This window comes from Micropterus dolomieu, linkage group LG16 (genome assembly GCF_021292245.1).
Source record: "Micropterus dolomieu isolate WLL.071019.BEF.003 ecotype Adirondacks linkage group LG16, ASM2129224v1, whole genome shotgun sequence".
NCBI lineage: Eukaryota > Metazoa > Chordata > Actinopteri > Centrarchiformes > Centrarchidae > Micropterus > Micropterus dolomieu.
Window position 1 is genome coordinate 4,241,925 of NC_060165.1, and position 22,955 is coordinate 4,264,879.

Genomic DNA, 22,955 nt, shown 5'->3' on the forward strand with positions numbered 1-22,955 from the left:
CTCAAACCTGGTCAGGTCTCATTATAGGATGAAGATACAGAAGAACCTTTTGATTGATTTTCGCATAAAACATCCAACAGCAACAACAGACCAGCTGGTTCAACATGCAGCATTCTATCATTTCAGTTAAAGGGACATAACTTGACTGAACTGAAAAACACTAATTTCTATGATTTGCCAGTGTAACCTTTTTGCCCCTACGTGTGACAGGTCAGCCAGGCATGCAAAGCAGCCAAGCTTGCATTTCAAAATATGTAATACATTTCGTTTCCCATAATTCATGCAATTTATACAAAACCTGCAAGTAGGTATACCAGGGTCAAAACAACTTAACCTAACAAAACAAGTGGTTTAATATGCATTTGTTTGTATGCTATTTAATTGGGTTTAAATCAGCCTGGTAACATCAAAAGGCGTATGAATAACACTCCGATTTCTTAAGTCATTTGGCGTGGTATTCCAAGGCATTTTTTGTTTTTCGCATGTCGCGTGTTTTTCTGCACAATAAAAGTCAATGCAGTCTAAACAGCCATTTTACGCCTACTGTCACAGGTAAAATCAACGTGTGTGGGCGAGCCATGAAAGTCCTGACACAAGGAGGTGGAGGGGTGCAGGGGTGGTTGGGTGGATAGTAACCACCAAGTTGGACCCTGACCCAGGAAATTGGCATTCGGTTCCCGAGTTAAACAACAACTACACAAAATTTGATTTTGGTTTTTATTTACGTTACTTTAAGTTACGTTACGTACGTTACCATGCTACATTGCTGCTAACATTAGCTACGTTAGCTACACAGCATTAGCTATGTTGCTTACGTTAGCTACATAGTGTTAGCTAGCTAACAATGCTAACGTTGACATCCCTCCCCCCCGATGTACTTTTCTGCTAACCTTAACCATCATTAATTATATATGCATGTCGACCGGTTAACCCTACAGCTGTGCAGATCCGCCTAGCAGCTGATCAGCTAGCAGATAGGGTTAACCTCCTTTGTGTTGCTTAGGTCTATAGGGACTGAACAGTGTGAAATGACATGTGAAATGCTTAAAATGCGTTGACATTGCACGCCGAAATGTCTTTAAAAGTGGCGTGCTATTTATAAGCCACTCCATGATATAACATTGTTTAAATGGAGCAGTTTCTTATGGGTATCAACTTAGAGGCTAAGAGACAAACTAAACTCAAATAACGTCTTATGTCTTTCTAATGTCACATCTAAGGATTCTTTTTCTTTGAATTTTCCCTGCCATTTCTTGCTTTTAGTGTTCCAGATTTATTTTAAACTATGAGATGAAACTCAAGGTTATGCTTCGTAGTTGTAGTTTGGCAAAGTCTATGTACAATGCGTATTCAGTAGCTTTCAACTGCATCTCATGGAGTTTGCTCAATTGTCATGACGACAAGTATGGAGCACAACTCACTGTCTCCACAGATTAGAGTGCAAAAACATGAGACCATTAGATTTCAATGTGACATAAACATCAGCATATGTAGGCCAGATAAGACAAGATAACCTTGTAGGGAAAGCCCATAGACACTAAGGGAATTAAATATTTTGGACCAAGGAAGTTTTCGTTACATTTGGTTTGGTACTACACTGTGTTTGCATGCTGTATGGTGTTACCAGTCTCCCTGGCTGGGCTCAATAAACAATGCTGTGTAAGTCATCATGAGTCTCTAAGAACTTCTTCATCACACCTGACACCTGGCCTGCTTTATGTCCACTACAACTGTTAGGGAGAAAACAGGTCAGATGAAGCAAAGAAAGAAACCACCAGTTAAAAGATAAATAGTTTATGTGAATCTCTCACACAGCATTTACCTTTACTCTATACACATTGTTCTGAACGTGGTACACAGTATGTCATCTTTTTATTTTTTAACAATTTGACATAATGTTTTTTTTCAGCATGCACTTTAGAATGCCAACAAAAGGCTCCACAAATACAGACTTCAAACTAGAATTTTCCTCACAGTAAAACATACAAAACATGAACTCGGATCAAAAGCCTGACGGTTTGAGGACACGATGGAGAAGCACAACATCAGACTACCATGACTTTTACAGGTTAGAGCAGTGTACCCAACAGTAAGACACAAAAATACATGTTCTGGATTCAAAAAAATAAACACCTTTTTTCAAGTTACGTCATCCTAAAAATACACATAGAACGGTACCCCTTTGTCAATTCAAAGAGTAAAGCAGCGTTGTGTACTACACGAGGAGGATTGTGGGTACAGGGTGACACTTGACAGCTAGCCAACAACTGTGCAGGTCGCAACCAACATGACACATACGTTGGGCCACCTGCCAGTCCTTTCTATCAGCTTGTAGAGCTGCATTTTCACTCTGTTTTCCTTCTGCCGTCTCGTTTTAATGGGCTGCTGAAATCACAGTGTGGATCGGCGCTTTTTGTTTTCGGGTGCTTATTGCAAATCCGATCTGATTGTTTGGGTACATAGGATTGCTACTGTGCAGATGTAGCCATTCTAGAAGTCCAGCTTTATAACTTGGTAAACTTCTGCTACACTTTTGCTCCACCCCCACAAGGGGAAAAGTTTGGAAGAATCAAGTTATGCAGTTTTTTGTAGCCACCAGGAGTTATGAGGAATAGTCTGGTAAGAATCATTTGGTTTGTGAAGAGACAAACGTCTGCAGCACAAACGCAGGGCAGTTGCATGTTCAATGCACGACCCCGGGGGGGGGGGACTTCTACAATGGCGACTGCAGGGGAACTCTGTCTCATTCATGTTTGTGCTAAAACTAACTGGAAGAGTGACAGTCCACTCGTTGGTATCCGCTAACCTGGCCTTTCAAACTGCAGATCTTACCCTGGAGTTTTAGGATACACACACACACACATTAACACACAGCAGAGCAATTTACCTACCGAAAATTACCAAGGGAAACAAAGCAGAGATGACCATAATGTCACATTTATTCAACTTAGCACGTTTGTCTCTCTGTACTGTATATACTGTATGTAGAATTTCATATATGAATACACTCCATTTTTAGAACACAAAGTGCCTCAACCGATACATCTTAGTACACTTATTGCGAGGAGGGATACCACAGCAAGAAAAGTGATTTACTTAGAGTGTCACGGTGCAACTTACCAACCAACCACCTTGTTACCTGACTCACCATCATAAGACAGATGTGTGGACAGAGCTGCTTAGCCCAGATGTGCTGTGTTGTTTTCTTATTTACAGGAGCAATATCTATACAGTAGATAGTCTCTTTTAAGGATGTATCCAGTTTGCTTTGCTATCCTTTCCCCCCTCCACAGTACCAAAACAGAAAAACAAAAAGAAACATCGGGAAAAGGTAAATTCTTATGAAAGTCCTCCTAGGATTCCCTTCAGGTCATTAAGTTCCTTTCTTTCTCACTGAGCCGTTGGCTAGGCCGCTGTCAGTCAGTGGTTTTTACGTGCCTCCTCGTCCTTATTGTCCTGTAGGAGTGGCCTTGTGGCTCCAAATGGGGTCCTCCCACTGGAATAGGTCCTCACAATGATGACTTATCCCATCGCCATTCAAATAGGAAATGAATTGTCTAAATAAAATATAAACACATCTCTAAATATCAGAAATGCATAATCTGTCTTTGTTGAGCATCACTTCAGAAGAACTTGCCATGCACAGTCTGGCTATTTTCTATATGAACACAAAATGAGAACATAGTACAAATCTATGGTGCTCTTTCAGCATATATCCAGAGTTATAAAAGCTCTATTGTGTATTGCAGTGGTTTAAGTGGGAGTGATTCAATAATTTGGTGTACAGACAAAGAGAAATGTTTGCGAAAGCTCTTCTTTTTAATTGTTTGACTTTTTGCCCAGCTATGTGTAAGATGCATCTAGCTGTGAGCCAGTTGCTAAGCAACCATTGCTACTGGTATAGACATACTGTAGGGATGGGTGAGGCACATTACTGCATGGTTATGTTTGCTGTCACACACCTGTTGATGCACAGAGGCAATTTATGTCTGTCGTGAATGAATAAATGACAAAGCAAAGGCTGTTTCTGTTTTATATGAGATTTGATAAGAGACACTCCATACTGTTCTAAGGGAATTTAGGTCACTCTGTCTGGTTTGAGAGCAGTTAATAATAGCCCTTGGTGGTGGCTGATATGAAATGAAACTGCAGTTCAGGAAGCAGAAGTGGAAAAAGTTTGTTTTTTGCAATAAACATGGGATGTAAATCATGCAGATTTGTCCAAATATGGTTTCACATGATGCAATATGCAGTTTATTTTTCCCAAAGTGATGGTGTCATTTGTTTACACTAATAACACTTACATGTCTCAATATTATTGTGGTCATAACCACAGATTTAAATGCTACAACAGCACCTCTAATGGTGCCACCAGGAGTGCATATCTGTCGGCGTTTGTCTCTGTAACCACATACAGGTATCTTTTCGTAGTTTTATTGAATAACCCCCCATTTTTAGTGCACAGACAAATAAAAATCTTAATTCATGGCCAAAAGGATGAGAGGGTTCCAAACTGCAATTTGATCCTTACACTTGTTCAGACGGTTACCTTTCCGCCATGGTGGTGCCTTTCCGTAGGCCATTAAGATAGAACACTGCTCTCTGCTTGTGTGAAACCAGTAAAGACAACCTCTTTGCAGTTATCTGTGAGTAAACAACCAGAGACACAACTGATTTGGTGGCACTCCATCAAAGAAAAGAAAGCATAAAGGAGGTGGGGAGTAAGTTAATCGGAAATAGCAGCAGACAAGCAAAAACCCACATGCCCACGAGAGAAATGAACACCCATTTGGCATTCTTTCTGTAGTCTCTTAGGTGGATTGTTGGTGAAGCCAATGGCAATGAGACACAACACAAGTCAAGTGTAGCCCCCTCAAACCCCAACATAATAACGTAAAATAAAAAAATACTCCTTCTTATATATATATATATATATATATATAAAGAATATATATCCTTAAGCTCTCCTCACTGTCTGCCCCGGCCCATATCCCCTTGCCACATTGCTTGCAGACGATGGTTACAAGATGATCCATGCAAATACATTAGCAGGCCCAACAGCAGGTGAAACACAGTCCTGAAAGACAAATCCTCCATTCCGATGCCCATCCCTCCCGTCTCCATCCCAAAAATAAAGTAGCAAATCAAAGACAAAGTCACAGTCGTATGAGGTTAAAATGATGGGACATCTCTCTTTCTTTTTTTGGAAGCACGTCTTTTTCAAGGTATCTAAATATAGCAACTTCTAATATCCCTGATTATTAATTTGTCCTTTATTAAACGCTATGGCTGCTACTTCTGAAGCCACCAGTCAAGAGTTCTTTTATTGCAAGTCTCAAGGTACAACAATATTGAACCAAAGGGAACTCCAAGTGACAAAGGAGAACTGACCAGTTACTTAAGGATGTTAGCTAAGCACATGTACCTTCAAAGAAAAAGGGGAAAGTGAGGAGTTGCTCAGGTTGCCCAAGCCACTAACATTAGTCTTAGCTACAAAGTTAAGTACTTATCCACTAGTCACAATCTAGAACAGAGTTCAGATATAATAGCAAGGGTAGGTGGATGCTTTGGGAGTAGGATGTGGGGTGGTTTAGGCCAAAGTGGCCCAGGGCTGGATGTCTCACAGGATGGAGGGTATAGGGGAGCGAGAGCGCCGCAGCGGGCAGGGCGATCCGTAGGGCGAGGTCACAGGAGACAACCTCAGGGCGTTACCAGCCATGCCCGCTATGTTGTTTAAGCTCCGGGATTTCTCATAGCCTTCAGATGAGGGGGCGACAGAGAGGTGGTGGTGGAGGTGGTGGTGGTTGTGCAGGAACAGGACATGAACACACACAGGCAGGCAGGCAGGCAGGCACGCAGGCAGGCAGGCAGGCAACGATCCGAGTCCGAGCCAGCCGAGTAAACCGAGACAAGACAGGAGACAGCAGTGAGACAGAGCACTGTAACATACTGTATGGTGAGTGCATGCACAGCACACTTCCTCACAATAAAGCCCTTTGCACACCAAGTCTGTATTTTTATACGCATTATCTGATAAAAAAAGAAACCACGCAAATTGAGTCCGATGCGTTTTATTATTCTATTGCTTGCTAAAATTCACAATAGGAGACAAAATGTCAAGCAGTGAGGATGCTTTTTGGACACCTCATCTGTCAGCTTCTCTCCCTCGCTTCTCTCCACTGGAGGAAGCTTTGCCAGCGCGGCTACCTGAAGAGGCTGAGCTGCCCTCCCTCTCTGCCTCCACACTGTCGCTCCGTCTGTGTGCTGTCCTCATCCCTTATTTCATCCTGCTCCTCGTCATCATTCACGTAAATATTATCTGACCTGTTGAAGGTGTGTTACCTGTAACAATTTTAGACGGAAAATACGGACTTACGGTGTGCAAAAGGCCTTAAGGCAGATTGGAGTCTTAGATAGGCAAATGTTTTGAGCTGAAGCCACTCTAGAAGGAGAAATAACCTCTTTGGCTGAGTTAATCCTCAGTGGGTAGAGCCAAAAAAAACACAGTATTTCTGGTTTAAGATGGAAACCCTTTCTGACCTGAAAAACTACACTTTACCGGCCCATTGACACCCAGCTAATTTGAGGTAAAGTGGTATCATTTTCACATCAGTTAGCTATTTTACTTTTTGCTCTCAAAGAAGGCTGCTTAATTTGAAAACAAGGCATTCAGACTATAATTACAGCCAGCCAAACAATCGTCTGTATCAGCCCTCTAGTTGTAAGTCTGAGTCAAGTTATGACTCACTCATCATTCAGCAAAATATCAATCAACAGTGGATGCAAAGCAAACATAGCTGGTCCTTCCATTTAAATCAAATCCATTATTATTTCTAATTCAGTCAGTCCTGCTAATCAAAAATGAGCTATACATCATTTATATGCATCTGGTTCCAACATTTATCAAGCACACCTGGATGGAACCATCATTAAAAGCTATTGTGTTACACACACTGGCACCATCTACGGCACCCCATCCTAGCTTGTAAAGAAGTGAAACCAGAAAACAAACATAGCCTCCTATTAGCTGATTAGATTGGGGCGGCTGTGGCTCAGGAGCTAGAGCGGGTTGGCTGTTAATCGGAAGGTCAGCGGTTCGAGATACTGAACCCCGATTTGCCCCTGGCGGCTATTCTGCCAGTGTATGAATGTGTGTGACTGGTGAATGCAGATGTAGTGTAAAAGCGCTTTGAGTGGTCGAAAAGACTAGAAAGGCGCTATACAAGTACGGAGCATTTACATTGTATCAGTGTTAATACTGGATTTTATTTAGAGGAAAATGTCAGCCACGATGGCTTTAGTTTTTTGGCCTCCTCTCTGATGACACTGCTCTAGTTGTTTTCACCAAATGGATGGTCTCATGGCTGTTGAAATTCCCCAAATCACTGACTCGAAATTACAATTAAGAAGCTGATTTGATAGTAATTAAAATTTGACGTGATTTCACATTAGTCACACTAAAATATCTAAGTTTGCCATTTAGTTTAGATAACTATGTTAGCCTATAGCTAGCTAGGTAAGCCAGTTAGTTAACATGAAGCTGTTCCAACATAATGAATGTAACGTATATGAATGAATGCAACAATGAAATCACTTCCATTTCTATTTTGAATCAATTCTGTTACCATTTTAAGGTGCCGTGTAGTTAACAATGGTTCACTGGCTCCACCCACTCACCAAACTAATCAGATTACTTCATGCTTACAGTTTGATTACTATTCCAGTCTTCCAGAGTTAGTCAAATAAGTACGATTTGACTTGATTTGACATTAGTCACACTACACAACTGAAGAATAGAATCATACATTATCAGTCTTCCATCTCATGGCACCATCATTAGTATTTTCTCTTAAAAGAAATTGTATAAATCTTACAATTGTATAATAAATGGTAATAACTTTATGAATGTTTTTATAAACTACTCATTTACATTGAGGCACATAGTTCAAAATATATAACAATAATACACATTAAGACTACAAACATGCCCAATATGCATCAATTATAAGACTGTTTATGTGTAAAAATTCAAGTTATAGCTTGCACATACTGATGATGATGATGATGATTATAAAGACCTTGATTAATAATGCTTCATTAATCTGTAGAGAGTCACACTTTACTATAGCTGAAACTTTTAAAAATGCAGCATGTGATGCACGCTGGCAGATTTGCATTCTGTCACTTGGTGCAAAAAAAAAACCAAACAAGCAAGCCAAAGATCGTTAACAGAGCATGCCAATCAACTGGCGTAAACACTGATGAGGAACAGCTAATGGAAACGTGGCCTCATTTTCATACTACATAGGCACCATTTGTTTTACCGAGGGGAAGTGTGTAAATTAAACCGGGGCGTTTTCAGAACCAGCCGAGCCGGCAGAACAAAGGGAAGCCTGAGTCTATGCCAACAGGTAGCAGGGACTAGAATGGACTCATGTTTTATGTATTAGCGTCAGTGTGGTGGAAACTGCCGACAGAAGCAGCAGAGACGAAGGCAAAGCTGCTCTGCAAAACAAGAAGGACAATGTGCCCTGCTGTGAGAGAGACCACCATGATGTACTTCCATAGAGGATCTGGACCACATGTACAGTAGTTTAACTTGCAAGTCTGTCTCAGCACCCAGATTGAAAATCATACATTATACTATAGTGCATGTAAGAATAACAAATAAACTGATATGATGTATTATCTGAGTAGAATTCTTATGAAATGGGAGCTGAAATTCAATTTAGCAATATCTTCACTTTGCAGAGTGGCGCTCTGGTATGGTAGCATTGCTTTGTCTGCTATAGATTGATTACATTAGTGCTACATAACACTGAGAGCAGGAAATTTAGAAAGCCTCCTGGAGAGGCGGTTAATGTCTAATAGGAGGCAATTAGCCAAAGAACGCTCCCACATTACAGAGCAGATTAACACAACCTTAATGCCTCAAGATGCTAGAGATACAACTGACAAAGTTGCTTTAGGCCTCAATATTAGCATGGTCAAAATGAGATTGCAATTGAAAGTATTTTACAGTAAAAATGTCTTAGGATTTTGCTGAACTTAACACATCAGCTGCAGTATGGCCTCATTTCCATTGTGTGAGCTGCTCAGTTTATATATTTCAGTTCATAACCTTTTCTGACTTTGAAATGACATGGAACAGCAACAAGGCTTTCTGGTAATTCAACAGATGTGAACTTCATGATGACCTTTAGCTTGTGTCAAAGGGTTTGGAAGGTCAAGCCCTTTTTGAGTCTGACCATTCCACTGAAGCACTGCTACAAGACTGAAGGCGATGACAGATCTGGACAAATCTGACAGAAGATTTTAATTAAATTTTGTTATCGGAAACAATGCATTCTGTTTCCATATCTTGTCAAGCTTTGTGGTTAGTAAACTTTGCACGCAAAGTTTCAACATTGTGCAATCAGAAACAAGAATCAGGTCATCCTGGTGGTGCAACCAGAGCCATGATCAACTTATGTTTGACTTAAACTTCTTCCTTAATATCTTACACTTAAATCCACAGTAACAACATAAAGGGCTTGGAATTATCTATTGTAAACAACGGGCCTATCATGCATTTCTCTGCATGCTGAAGCAGTGAGCACGGGGCTCTAGTGAGAGAGTTCAGAGGGTTGTGTTGTTTTTATATCTTTTCCAAAACCTACAATACAAAACAAGTGTAAGGAACAGATACACCTGATTGCTTGTCTGTGCTAACAAAATCTGAGCCTCTTAAGCCTCTTTCAGGACAGACACACCCACTGCTTGGGAGCTAAGACTGCTCCCAGATGCTACTATATCTGTGCTCAAGGTAATGTTAGCGGCTGTCAATCTTTGAATTGGATTTGGAGTTTACCTGAGATGGATTTGCTGGCTATGGTGGGTAAACTATTTGATCATAAACCAATTGTAGAGCTATAAATGGTGATGAAACAGCAACAAAGGTCATGCTGTTTTTCCAGCAACCCTAAATCAAATTATAGAAAATATAATAAGTAATTTCCCTAACATTTTATTGTTTTTTTTTTTTACTTTTAATGGACACACATGGAATATGTTTTATACTTTCTGTGAATATAATCCAATTAATCTTATTTCCATAGTGTATAGACACCTTATTTTGAAAACCAGGCGTTGTCACATGTGTATCCTCCTGCTAAAATCATGAAGTCCGACCCAATTTGATAAATAATGCTGTATGTGGTTCTTGTATCGCGTAACATGAAGACTTCACGGCCTCTCTTCAGGTAGGACTCTCATACTGCAACACTTATCTTTGTAAAGACAAAAAATGACAGGATAAAGTCGCTAACCTGCCTGTCGGTTCGCTCTGGGCCGTTTCAGTGGATTTACCATAAAGGCTTGGATACGTGTGCACTCCAAATGTAGGCGCGGCTAGCTTATTCGCCTTCTCACAAACGAGTTTCAGAAATAGACCATTAACGTTACCGTAGTTACCTCAAAAGAAAAGTGGTTGTCTCGAGTCGGATGCCAAAGTGTGTGAGTGTGCGAGCTTACAGCAGTGCCCACAAAAGACAACGTTAGAGGTCTGTAATGTTATTATGAGATATGTAAAAATGGTTTTGGTTCATTTTGAAACTATGGTGGAACAAATTAGACTGTGGTGGGCCACTATAGTCTCGTTAATTAATGGGAAACACTGGCTAACATATTATGTTACTGGAGCTAACTTCTATCCAGCAATATAAGGACAATGCTGCTCCTTTATTGTCATTTCCTTCACATGTTCCAGAGCTAGCATGATATCACACATGTAGCCATCACATGTATATTTAACAGATGGAAATGTTAAGTCCACCAGAAAATGAGTTTTCAACTAATTCACAGTTTTAATGTTAGCTAGCTAGCTAGTTATAGGTACTAAACTCCGTCAGTGATAATTATCTTTTAAGCTGGCAAATTCAATTCACTTGTGACCAACTGAAAATGAAAATCCTGTTTTTGTCTAACTTTAAGGGTGTATTGTTGTTTGAAGAAAAAATAAATAAATAAAAGGCAAAGCAACAGTAACAAAGGGACCAGGATTTAGCAAAGGGTCAATAACTGAATAAGGCTCTAACTTTTTTGAAAACTAAGTTTTCCACATATACATGACCTGGTGTCTTCATTCTTTGTCTTTATGAAACTATTAGGGTTAAAAAACATTAAAGACCTACTGTATGTATGGTCAGTAGGTTATATTTACTAGATCTGAATGTAAATTAATCCACTGGATTAGCTGGTGATTAGCACAATCACCTTTGGCAGCAAATGAAGTAGAAGCAAGTGTACTGTGCAAGACTACTAATGAATAAGTCAAAATGTTTGTGGGTTGAAATATATTTCTTTGACCATTTCCTGTGATTGTGAGATATCTGAAATATTGGCTGGTGTATCATCACCTTAAGAGCAAATAATACACTGTGCGATTTATTTGGGAACTGTAGATGGGCATTGAACCTGGCAACAGCCGAAAAAGGGAGAGACGGGGTCTGAAATTTATTCAAGTGTTTCCAGGCAACAAGAAAACATGAATAAATTGAGAAGAAAGCAACAGTTCTGAGTCAGCTGCATGGACACTGGTGCCGCTCAGAATTGCCAAAAAAGTTGTGCCGTGTGTCGCTGCTGAGAATGACAACAACAGATCCATAGGTTACATTACCTGAGCTGACTAGGCCTGAACAAACAGCCTTCCCCCCTCCAGGGACGTTGATGTTGCAGTCACTAAGGACATGGATTGGCCGATGAGGAATTTGACTGATGTCTGTAAGACCTTTTTTTTTTAAACATGTTGTACCCTGACATCTGTATTTTTATCTTAAAACATATCTCAATATCAAGTGAGTGTTTATTTAGTTTACTCACAGAATATTTCACACAGTAAAAAAAAAAAGAACGCATGGCCACAGGAAATCCCTTTGAGATGAAACCTAACCCAGACTTATAAGTGATGACTAATGAATCAAAAATGAATCAGTCATAATGCACAATAGCAAGCATAGATTTTAGAATGATTCTTTAAGACAAGAACATGCTTTTAAAGGACTATGTTTATGAAAAGACTAACATAATAAATTTATCCATGCTTTCAAGTTAAATTAAATAATACTGAAAAGCAATAGAATTTCCACATATAGTTACCTGTTTTTCGTAGCCCCCCATCTGCAGGGCAGCTGTAGTCACTAGCAGCGAGCAGAAAGCACGTCCCCCCACTCCGGCGGTCCTGTTCCCGGGTGCTGGACCTTCGCATGGGGACCCTCTCATCTGGAGACATGGTCAGGTCACTGCCTCCGCTGCAATCTGCTGAGAGAACTGTGAGAAAAGAATATGATATTATAACAATATTCTGACATAAAAGGTTTCAAGCTTTAAATCCAGAGCTCACATCAGTAGATTCAGTAATAAAAAGCCTTAAGCATGAACTTAGCATACCATTAAAGCTTCAATAGTGGCATCAATAATTCCATGATTTTCAACAGCGATACTGAATAATTAGATAATATGACAGTTATAAAATATTTTAACCATCTATGTTACACATTATCTTGACAGTGGGTAAAAAAAAATGTATTGCATTGTGTTGTAATATTGTATATATATTATAAATATAAGTATATATTTCAAAAATATATATATTTGGGGGGTAAACTTTGGGGTACGTTGCCTTAAAGTAACACTGTACTATAATGCTAAAGAATGGAAAAAGAGAGTTATTATTTAAAGTCTGCATAAAATTTATGAAAATACTCAATGGAAATGGCTCAAATGGTTCAATGGCTTTACCAGTTTAAAATACAATCATATTAAATGTGAAAATATAAAAAATAAACTCTTTACATAAGTTTGTTTGTCTAAATGTTACTTTAACACTGTACCACTGTGGAACCGCCTATAGGAATGAATGCCTAAAAGAGAGTACAGATATTTCAACAGTTTTAATGTTTACATTAAAACTCTTTAAATCCAAACTTCAAAAACATGCAATCAAGACAGAGTTAGTTACTTCCATTAATTTATAATTTGTGTTAGATTTAAATGTGTATCTTCAGGTTTCTGGTGCCATTTCAGATATGTGTTACCTTGAAATTATGAAATGAAAAGATCAAAACCAGCAATAGAATTTGTCACGCTAACCAGTTTTGTCTATGGAGCCACAGCTTGTTTTAGGTATTCCCCCTGTCCAAAAACTGAGCCACACTTTTGCATTTGGATGACATACTCCATCATTACACTGGATTGTAACATATTCTTCTTAGCTTGTACAAGTGCATCTGTGTCCCCAAGTATTTGCAATAACGTCTGACCGGACATCAAGTTCTCCAGAAATGCATTGGCAGTTTAACAACTGGCCATAACCATTGTAATGATGGAATATGTCATGAATTACATCAGCGTGGCTCTTTTATGTGTTTTTAATAGTTTTTGGATGACAGTGGAGGTCTGTAGGACAGAGGAATGATCTATAGCAGGATTTGGCTACACAAGCAAAACCGGTTTCGTTGGATTAATTCATTTTTCCTTTTGGTTTTGTCTTAGAATTGGTGGATAAAAAGAGAAAGAGAAAATAAAACCAGTGTTCTTTCCAAGTTTACATGTTGCCATGTGTATCTTATTAGTTGAGATTTAACAATTCAACTGTTTCACAAATTAAACCATTTTCTGATATTACACCACTGTAGTTAAGATTTGATTAGGGCTAATGTTAGGGTATTCATTATAATTTCAGATTATTATATAGTTTACCACTAGTTTAATATTAATTCCAGTGGGATAATACAGCGGTTTCATTTTAATGGGTTGTTTTCATTCATTAAATCCTTGTGCAAGAAAATTAGTCTACAGTGGTAGTTCGTTAATGCTAAGTACTAACTAGTCAGTAATCATAACAGTTTACTTAACAGCAGATTTTACGAGTAGCTAGGGTAGCTAGATAATTAAGCTAATGTTAGCTCTATGAGTTGGTTGAAAGTATAGTCTCTGGCCTTTAATGTTTAGTTTGAGAAATTTTTATCCCAGAGAAAATACTCTATATATATACTAGAACCTGGCACCTCACATGTGATGCACATACAGTGTGTTATATGGAACCTTTCACATTGAAACAGAAACCATGAAGCAATCTTAAGGAAATTGAAGAGTAACGTAACCAAGCAGACTGTATTTTTTGACCTCTAAGGAATTCACACAAGCTACTGAACCAGATTGATTCTGTTTGTGCAATCAGTTGAGACATGAATTATTATATGCTTGGTAAATATAAGATTCTGAGACCTAATAAACAAATAGACTGTGAAGAGCACAGAGTGCACACCTACCCTCAGGAATGTGTATATGGAGGTTGACACGGGAGTTTCCATCAATATCCGATGTGTAAGAGTAAATTACTGACATGGGCCTAGAGGGAAAACCAGCCACCTACGGTCTGAACAACAGATGAACTATCCCTACTAGAAGAAATACTTGGACACAAAGACTCTATTTCACACAAACATCTCCTGCTCTCAGTACGTTTTGCATTACCTTCCTTATCACTGTGGCAACCAGAGATGAAAGCTGCAAGGCAAAAGAGCTCAGTCTTCTGTGAGAGAGCTGCTGTGGATCTTGTGAGTCTCCAGGGATAAACCATTTCTAGTCTCAGGGGGGAATCTGTCAAATGGACACTGCCTTCTTTCTGAATTGAGGTCCCTTATGGATTCTCATTGCTGTCATTACATGAATAACACCACTTGAAATTTCCTACTGAGGTGTGGTTGCTCATAACTTTCTTTCCCATATGGCCTTGGTCTGGCCATATGGTCTTACCTGAGCGGTTGCGTTCTAGTACCCTGCTCCCTTTTACGAGGCACAGGTCACCTTGCGTGCTGTTGCAGGTGGTGTTGAGATCGGCTTTGCAGTAGGTGGGGGACCCTCCCTGCACCTGAGGGATGTGTTTCTTCCTCTTCTTGGGCAGCTTCTGCTTGGCCATGGCCAGGGAGTAGTACATCCCAAAGTTATTGACAATAACAGGCACAGGCATGGCTATCGTCAGCACACCTGCCAAGGCGCACAATGCGCCCACAACCATGCCTGACCAGGTCTCTGGATACATGTCGCCATAGCCCAGTGTTGTCATGGTTACCACGGCCCACCAGAAGCCAATGGGGATGTTCTTGAACTTGGTGTGGAGGCTAGCTGTGGGATCATTGGGCTTAGCGCCAATTCGTTCGGCATAGTAGATCATGGTGGCAAAAATTAACACTCCCAACGCTAGGAAGATGATGAGCAGCAGGAATTCATTGGTGCTGGCCCGTAATGTGTGGCCTAGCACCCTTAGTCCCACGAAATGACGTGTTAGCTTGAAGATACGCAGGATCCGAACAAAGCGCACCACCCTGAGGAAGCCCAACACATCCTTGGCAGCCTTTGAAGAAAGGCCACTCAACCCTACCTCCAAATAGAAAGGCAGGATAGCCACAAAGTCGATGATGTTGAGAACACTCTTAATAAACTCCAACTTGACCGGGCAGAAGGTCACACGCACCAGGAACTCGATGGTGAACCAGAACACGCAAACACCCTCCACGTATGTGAGTGCAGGATCAGTTTCAATCTCATATTGTGGGCCCGAATCTGGCATGCTGCTGTTCCGCATCGCCTCAGTCTTGTTGATGATGGTGTTGAAAGCCTCATGAGTCTCCAAGCAGAAGGTGGTGATGGAGACCAGGATGAAGAACAAAGACGCAAAGGCAATAAACTACAGGAGAGGATTAGAGAAAAAGACATGTTATATTTCAAATAGTTTGAACCTTGAGAGTGAACACAGACAAGTTTAATTAACTTGCATCATTATGAATGGACTACAGAGGAGTAGCCTATTATCAAGTGCAACAAATAAACACACACTTCCCCCCTGCTCCTTTTGGGAATGTAGCACGGGAATACAGATGCAGTCACATTTAATTTACTGCTGCTGGTATGTTGGGCAGTTGGCAGAAAAACAAGGAAGAAAGTGGTTATCCCAACTGAGCAAACACAAGACATCAGAATCAGTGGGGAATTGGAAAAAGGTGTTTATTTTGTGCTTCTGCATTTCTTGCATTTGTGTAAATATCTTATTGTGTCTTATATAAGTTATATAGTTATATAGTATATAAGTTGTGCCACATCTCGATGTAGTTGCATTGCATGTAACGTCTGGGTGAACTATTTACTCTGTTGCATATGTGTACTAGTCGTAACCAGTTCAACTAAGGAATATTTTTTTTCCTTGAGTATTGAAGTAAGTAAAATTAGAGGTAAAAGTAATTTTCTTGCGACAGATTTATCTTGTGACTCCCGGGCTGGGAACTAGATGATATGAGCCCATACAACCGGTCTACCCCTTTCGGACAGTATTAGGTACATAGGTACCAGCGCAGAAGGTAGAACCAATTTCAACTGGACCAAGTCTTGTGGTACACATGACCTATATGGACCTGTATGGATCAAGTCCAATTTGCCTTGATTTAATCTTCCTTGGATAACAAAGACCTGGATGGATGAATCTTCACAGACATAAATGGCTGTCAGTAACTGGATTTTCCAAAGTGATTCTGGAGTAACGTGTCATATCTTCTGCACAGCACATAAAAGAGCTAAACTGTTGCATTTTCAGGTACTACATGTTGTGAAAATAGTCTTAACTCAATGTTCACTGGCACTTTTAATGGTTTCTGGCACTTTTAATAACATGTCAAGGTCTAACATGGCTAGAGTTTGATCAGTTGTCATAGAGATGACTCAACAGTGATCACATGACCTGTATGGAATTTAAGTTGCATGAAAACAGGTAAGAGTACACACGGTGGCTCTGCTTTAATCTTGAGAAGCTGCAGAGCTGCAGTCTCTATACATTAAACTTACACTGTAAATTTCCTTCTTAACTGAGGCTCTTTGAAGACGTATGAAGGTATTTTTGTGTCTTTTTAATGCAAGCAAACAAAATGTTTGGAGGGAATATTTATCTCACTACAATCAAAAATCAAGTTTGTAATTAAAAATAACTTTTTTGTGTCTCAAAAAGTTTTAATTGCTATTATGTCATATTATTTGATTGCAAATCAAAAAGTTTTCCTTGCGAGTCAGAAAGTTATGCAAGTTAATAAGTTTTGCTAGTTAAATAGTTTTGCAAGTCAAAAGGTTTTCCTTGTGAGTCAGAATGTTTTGCTGGTTAAACCGTTTTGCAAGTTGAAAAGTTTTGCGAGTCAAAAATGGTCAAAATAAGAGATTCTATTGGTGGGTTTGACTGTCCGGTCATGGGTTTGCATTGACCGCATGGCCATGCCCACAATCCCCTTGCTCATATGGCTCTGACCAGCACTCAGCTCTACTGGAGTCGGCGTTGTAACGTGTACAGGCAGGATGGAGGTATGTTGACGTTATGTCGCTTATTTCAATAGAAATGCTTTTAAATGTAGTATGGCATAATATAATGATTATTTATATTTACTGTTGGCAAGGCCACGGAGTCTATTGCACATGTATGATAGTTAGCTAACGTAAGCCATCTTGGCATGAAGCTTGACTGGCTGTGCATCAGACATGACTAGCTAGGCTAAGGTTAGCTACTCATGTTAACACATGTTAACTCTCTCGCTTGCAAAACGGTTTAACCTGCAAAACTTTCTGACTCGCAAGGAAAACCTTTTGACTTGCATCAAATAATATGACATAATAGCAATTAAAACATTTTGTGACACAAAAAAGGACTGTTTATTTTTAATTACAAACTTGATTTTTGATTGCAGTGCCATATAAATATTCTCTCAAATTTTTTTTTGTTGGCATTAAAAAGACACAAAAATACCTGCCATTCACCGGTCTTGTGCAGAGTTTTGTGTGGATTCCGTGTTGCCGACAACTGCATGCACGTCGCGGGTCTATTTCAAGTAGCCGGCTGTTTAAAAACGATTTAATATTCTTTGTGTGGTTCATCAACTGCAATAAATTATCCAAAAGTCCCGCGATGTGCGGACAACTCGGCACAACACCAGTGAAGCTGGGGCTCGGTCACTTCAGCAAGTGTTCCTCTTCTGCCACAACACACATACACGCTAAACCTTTATTGAAAGTTTAATTCTTTTCACACGTTTATTTACAGCATTAAATGTTGAAATGTATATTGTAATAGGCTGTATATTAACTTACTGGGAGAAAACTGGTAGTTCTATGTAAAACCAGACGCTGAGCACCCCCATATCGCCAAAATGGCATGATCCTTGTGTCGTTGCTGTGAGATTGACAGTCGATTCAGGCTCCGCCCATCGAAGCATTGAATCTTTGGCTATTCGGGGTCAGCCCTAATACATATATGTAACATATATAGTTAAACATGGTGGTCTGCATTTGTGCTGACTTATTTTATGTACTGTGTTGCTTTGCTAACATCTTTGATAAACCAAATCTACCAAACAGAAAAATCTAGTCTTGGCTAAAGTCAAGCTTTCATTTTCTGTGGCCCAACAGCTTAATTAGATCTCCAACCTAATATTAGTGTTGTTGGTACTGAGGTATGAAAGCACGAAACATGCATTTTAAATGAATGGGATGTAAACACTTTGAAATAACATCATGAAAAAAGTAAACATTTAACATGTTGCTGCCATTAAAATGTATAGCAGGGGTTTTAACAAACATTGTGATTGGTTCTATATGGGGGGGATGCGAACTCCTGTGCCTCAATGGTGGAGTTCAAGGGTGGTCTTTGGCAGCGAATGTGAACAGTCTTCTTGATAGATAACATCCATAGACTGGTAGTGGTGCTGTGGATAAGATGCCTGCCATTGGTGTGAGAGATCTGGGTCCAATCCCCCACTGACATAATTAGCAATTGTAAATTGCTTTGGATTAAAGCGTCACCTAAATGAATAATAATGCGACTGACCAAGCTAACTCCTTAGGAAGGAAAAACTAGGTCAAATATGAATTTTGCACTCAACTTCTTATGTTTGATCAATCAGCAGGTTTTTGTCATGGGGCTAACCCATGCCTTCATTTAAGCCAGTGGTAGCATTGGTATTAGCAGGCTAAGCTAACCTTAGCATGAGCATAGGCATGTTAGCTATTAAAGGGAGCGTTAGCATTGGACTGTTAGCACCAACGGACACATGGCTTGTCATTTCATTTCAGTTCATTTAAGTACTAGTCGAAAGAGTAGAAATCATGATTAGATAAATACAAAACATACACAGTTAATTTCAAGACATTTATTTTAGGTTATTGGATTTACCCAAGGTCATCCAAATGTTTGCATGTTTCATTCACCTGTTCTCATCTGGGTCAAAGTGGCAAAAAGGAAGCGATAGAGTCTGGAGTAATTTATAGTGTGAGCAAGTACAAAGGGGTGTATTAGAGTATCTAAAGTTTTCTGTTTTGAGAAGCTTGTTCAGCATGTAACATTTAATTTTTGGTTTTATAGTTGATATATTGTGTATTGATGTAGTCAGAAATGTTTGGGAATGTGGAGATGTTGTTTGATTGATTTCCAATTAACTTTGGTTTGTCCTGTAGGAGGGGCTTCCGGTATAAAGGAAAAAGGCAGAGGCTCCTTTGGGCAGGACAGCTTTGGCCTGGAAGGGTGCATGTGCCCAATAATCAGGGCCTGATATATATTTTTTGTGTTGTTTAATATCAGTTTGCGATGATAATTTGAATAGTTTGTACTTAGTTTTCTCGTTGTTTGTTTGTTTAATTTTTGATATATTTTTGCAATAATTCACCCTTGCACTACTGCACTTTCCACGTGTCTGGTGAAGAAATAGAAGAAAGCACCAGGGGAAGAACTCCTGAGTCTGTCTCCTCCTTCCACCATGGGGCTAAACATGTCAGTTCAATCTACCAACAATCAAAATGCTGTGGCCCTGCCATGTTTGGGAGGAAATTTGTAACAAAACTGTGGAGCCTAATAACCATATTTAACAAATGAGCTGATGCTTTTCTGCAGGATACAGATAGTTCTCACCATTTCTAGCAACATTCTGTCATCTCCAACGCTGTTGATGATACACAACACAGGTGTTGTTAACTTGGCTCCAAATAGAGATAGGGACACCTATACATTTGGTTCTTGGTTCATTCATATCTACTGCCAACATGAAAGAATGCAACTTTTATAAGGATGCAATATACTTACCAGCTTTAGGTGAGATAATAGGGAAGAGAAAAGGTGACCTCATATCTTTGATTTGTTAAAACGTTATTGTTCACCAGGGCGAGCGAGGTGTGAGCATGAGAGGGGCAAGTCAGTAGCACAAAGAAAAAACATTTACAATTTTAGAGCTATGACAGCAACACTAATAATACAGTATTAAGTCCGTAATGCATCGATACAAAGCACAACCAGCTATGCCTGTTCCAAAACAATCTGCTTCATAAGTAACTTTGGTTGGCAAAATGATAGCATGTTGATACACGGCAGCTGAATCTGTATGGTAACATTATTAAAGATGATGAGTCACATACAGATTGTATTTAGTTTTTTTGCTAAACAGATCTTGCTTTGTGTTGGTGTTCTTTTGCAAAGTGTTTATCCAACCACCTGTCATATGCAGAGCTCACATCCAGCCTTTCTGCTGCCCTGGAAGAAGCTCAGGGTGAATTTGCAAACATCCACGGCTTTCTCCGAGAGCTAGACGGAGCAGATTTCCTCACATGCAGCCTACTATGCTCCTTCTCCACCTTCCTCCCACAATCCATCCACTGGTGTGCACTGCCTACTGAGCTCTGAAGAAGTCGTTTCACACCCTGCCTTTGTTTTTGGATGCATGACTCACACACTCTCAAAATATCATTGCCACTATTTGGGTCGCCCTGCTCCTGAACTGTGTGTGTGCATTCACTCTACTGCTGTTAGCACGCGCTCTCTTCATACATTATACAAATGTCTCTATCATCATATAAGTGTTTTTTGGGGGGTGGGGGTGTTGTCCTGCTCATTCACCAGCACAGTTAAAGCCACAGCATTTTGTAAAACAGCAGCATCTAATAGTTAATAAGCACCATTAACTTTCTACATTCAAGAACCAGGCTAGGATTTTGATTTTTTAATTCAGTGGAGGGTTAGGGTTTAGGCAGTAGGCGGAAGTAAACAAGACAAGTTTCTGCAGTTGATCTCACTTTCAAACCTGTGCAGTAAAGACGTTTTCACCGCTTTTGCTAAGAAATATGACCATGAGATGCTTAAGAACCTGTTACATGTCAAAAGTAATCAAAATGCCATTGACAAATTTCACTTTTCAACTAAAGTTTGCTCACTTTTAATAGACAGCAACTGCAAATCACCAAAACCACACTGACTGCTCCAACAACAAACTTGAACTTTGGAAAAAAAAAACATCAAGCAAACTTGACAACATGCTCTATGAAATTATTTCCACTTAAGTTTATTTTCTGTCTAACTGTTTCTAACTGTGTTTCAGAGGAAATATTTATTGTAAGTTTACTGATTTATAATCATACGCTAGCAAACAGTATCATTTGGACTGTGCTACAGCAGCAATAGAGTTATAAAGGGTACAGTCTAGACCTGCTTTATATATAAAGTGCCCTGAGAAGTGCTCTGAGATGGTTTGGTGCTATATAAATAAAACTGGTTGGAATTGAATTGCTAGAGAGCACAACACACAAATCATCAGTCTATAATAATGTAAAATTGCCATAGTTGAAAACTTAATTTTTATATGCTGAGGAGCTAATGCTGTGTCCATATTGTCAGTTTTCTCATTGTACAGTGTTTGCATCAACATCCAAATCATACTGACAACTGCAATTATGGATTTTTTTCTGTAGGCTGTGATATGTAAGTAGAAGTGTATACGATGGTGCCTCAAAAGTCAAACAAATTTGAATGCCTCAGAGCCAATGTCTGCCATTCAGGGTGATCAAATCCAAATTTAATGGATACAGAGCTATATTGTCAATGCATGGTTTTTCACACAACCAACTCTGTAGTAAAACCATGATGAGTTGTCCTATGGCATGAATGTTCACAAGCTGTGAACATGGGAGTCTTTACCATCCATTTCAAATTAAATATGCGCACAAGAATACAATTTTACCATTTGTGTAGTTATTGACCAGAAATAGAAAAACCAATAAACTAAATAAACAACAAAATAATCCCAGATTTGCAATGCACACTGTTGACAGCTTTGACTAAAGTATTAGATGTGTTTTAGGGTGGATTTTTCCTTTAAACTCCTTTAAAATAATTCTCCTCCTCCGACTTCCTGTCAATCTTCTCTCACCATGACATTGGCTGAAATGAGCAGCGGGACTACCTGAGCTTTTTCCTTCGGGTGCTCGGCTGCTGTGCCAACTAATGACAACTCCCGTCTCGTGCTGGGCTGTAAATTCGTCGGGTTTACGTCTGCTGTGCGAGGATACTTCATCTCCCCACTGGCCTGTAACAGCTGAATCATGTCACATTAAACGAGCCAAACACCAATATGATAGACATTAAAAATGCAAATGCGCTACGCTACCATGTGATTGCAACATGCTTCTCGACATCCTGATTTCCAGCACACACACTCTGCATGCTAAGTAAGTACTGTACATCTATGAATGGATGTAACAGAGACAGTCTATACCAGAACAATGCAGATCTAATTTAGCCCGAGGACTGGTTCCATTTTCCATCTTTTTTATTACTTTTAAGGCTTTAAGCTTTAGAGGTTCTTGCTTGATGGCACTGCTAATAATAGCCATGGTGGCAGAGGTCAAATCTGTGACCCTCATCTGTGCCATTAAGAGCCATGTAAACACAGATTTTCATCATAAATGATTGATGAATGAATGAATGATGAACATTACTAGTAATGTTAAAACATGAGGAGAACATGACGAGATTTCTCAGGTTAAAAGCTGTCTTGCTAGACTCACTTATTTGATTTTTTCCCCATTCTGTCACACCACACATCAATTTTCTCACACAGTGGAAAGAC

General features: G+C 39.5%; 1 protein-coding gene and 1 long non-coding RNA gene across 5 annotated transcripts in view; one reads left to right on the forward strand and one right to left on the reverse strand.

The window, feature by feature from the left end:
* Positions 1 to 4,305: 4,305 nt before the first annotated feature.
* Positions 4,306 to 22,955, reverse strand: part of kcnc2 (potassium voltage-gated channel, Shaw-related subfamily, member 2) — a 105,551-nt gene continuing 86,901 nt past the window's right edge. Inside the window, exons 2-5 of one of the 4 annotated variants that reach the window (XM_046072363.1) lie at positions 14,797 to 15,727; positions 12,136 to 12,306; positions 5,675 to 5,757; positions 4,306 to 4,645 (exon numbers count right to left, since the gene is read on the reverse strand). In XM_046072363.1, coding sequence (XP_045928319.1) covers positions 4,583 to 4,645; positions 5,675 to 5,757; positions 12,136 to 12,306; positions 14,797 to 15,727 — 1,248 coding nt within the window. In that variant the 3' untranslated portion in view covers positions 4,306 to 4,582. Of the gene's footprint in view, positions 4,646 to 5,157; positions 5,758 to 12,135; positions 12,307 to 14,796; positions 15,728 to 22,955 lie in introns of those variants that run through there. The other 3 variants (XM_046072364.1, XM_046072366.1, XM_046072365.1) reach the window with 3 other exon arrangements.
* LOC123985036 lies at positions 10,473 to 12,760 on the forward strand. Its single transcript, XR_006828579.1, has 3 exons — positions 10,473 to 10,541; positions 11,699 to 11,760; positions 12,149 to 12,760. It is a non-coding gene; the product is annotated as an uncharacterized LOC123985036 (long non-coding RNA).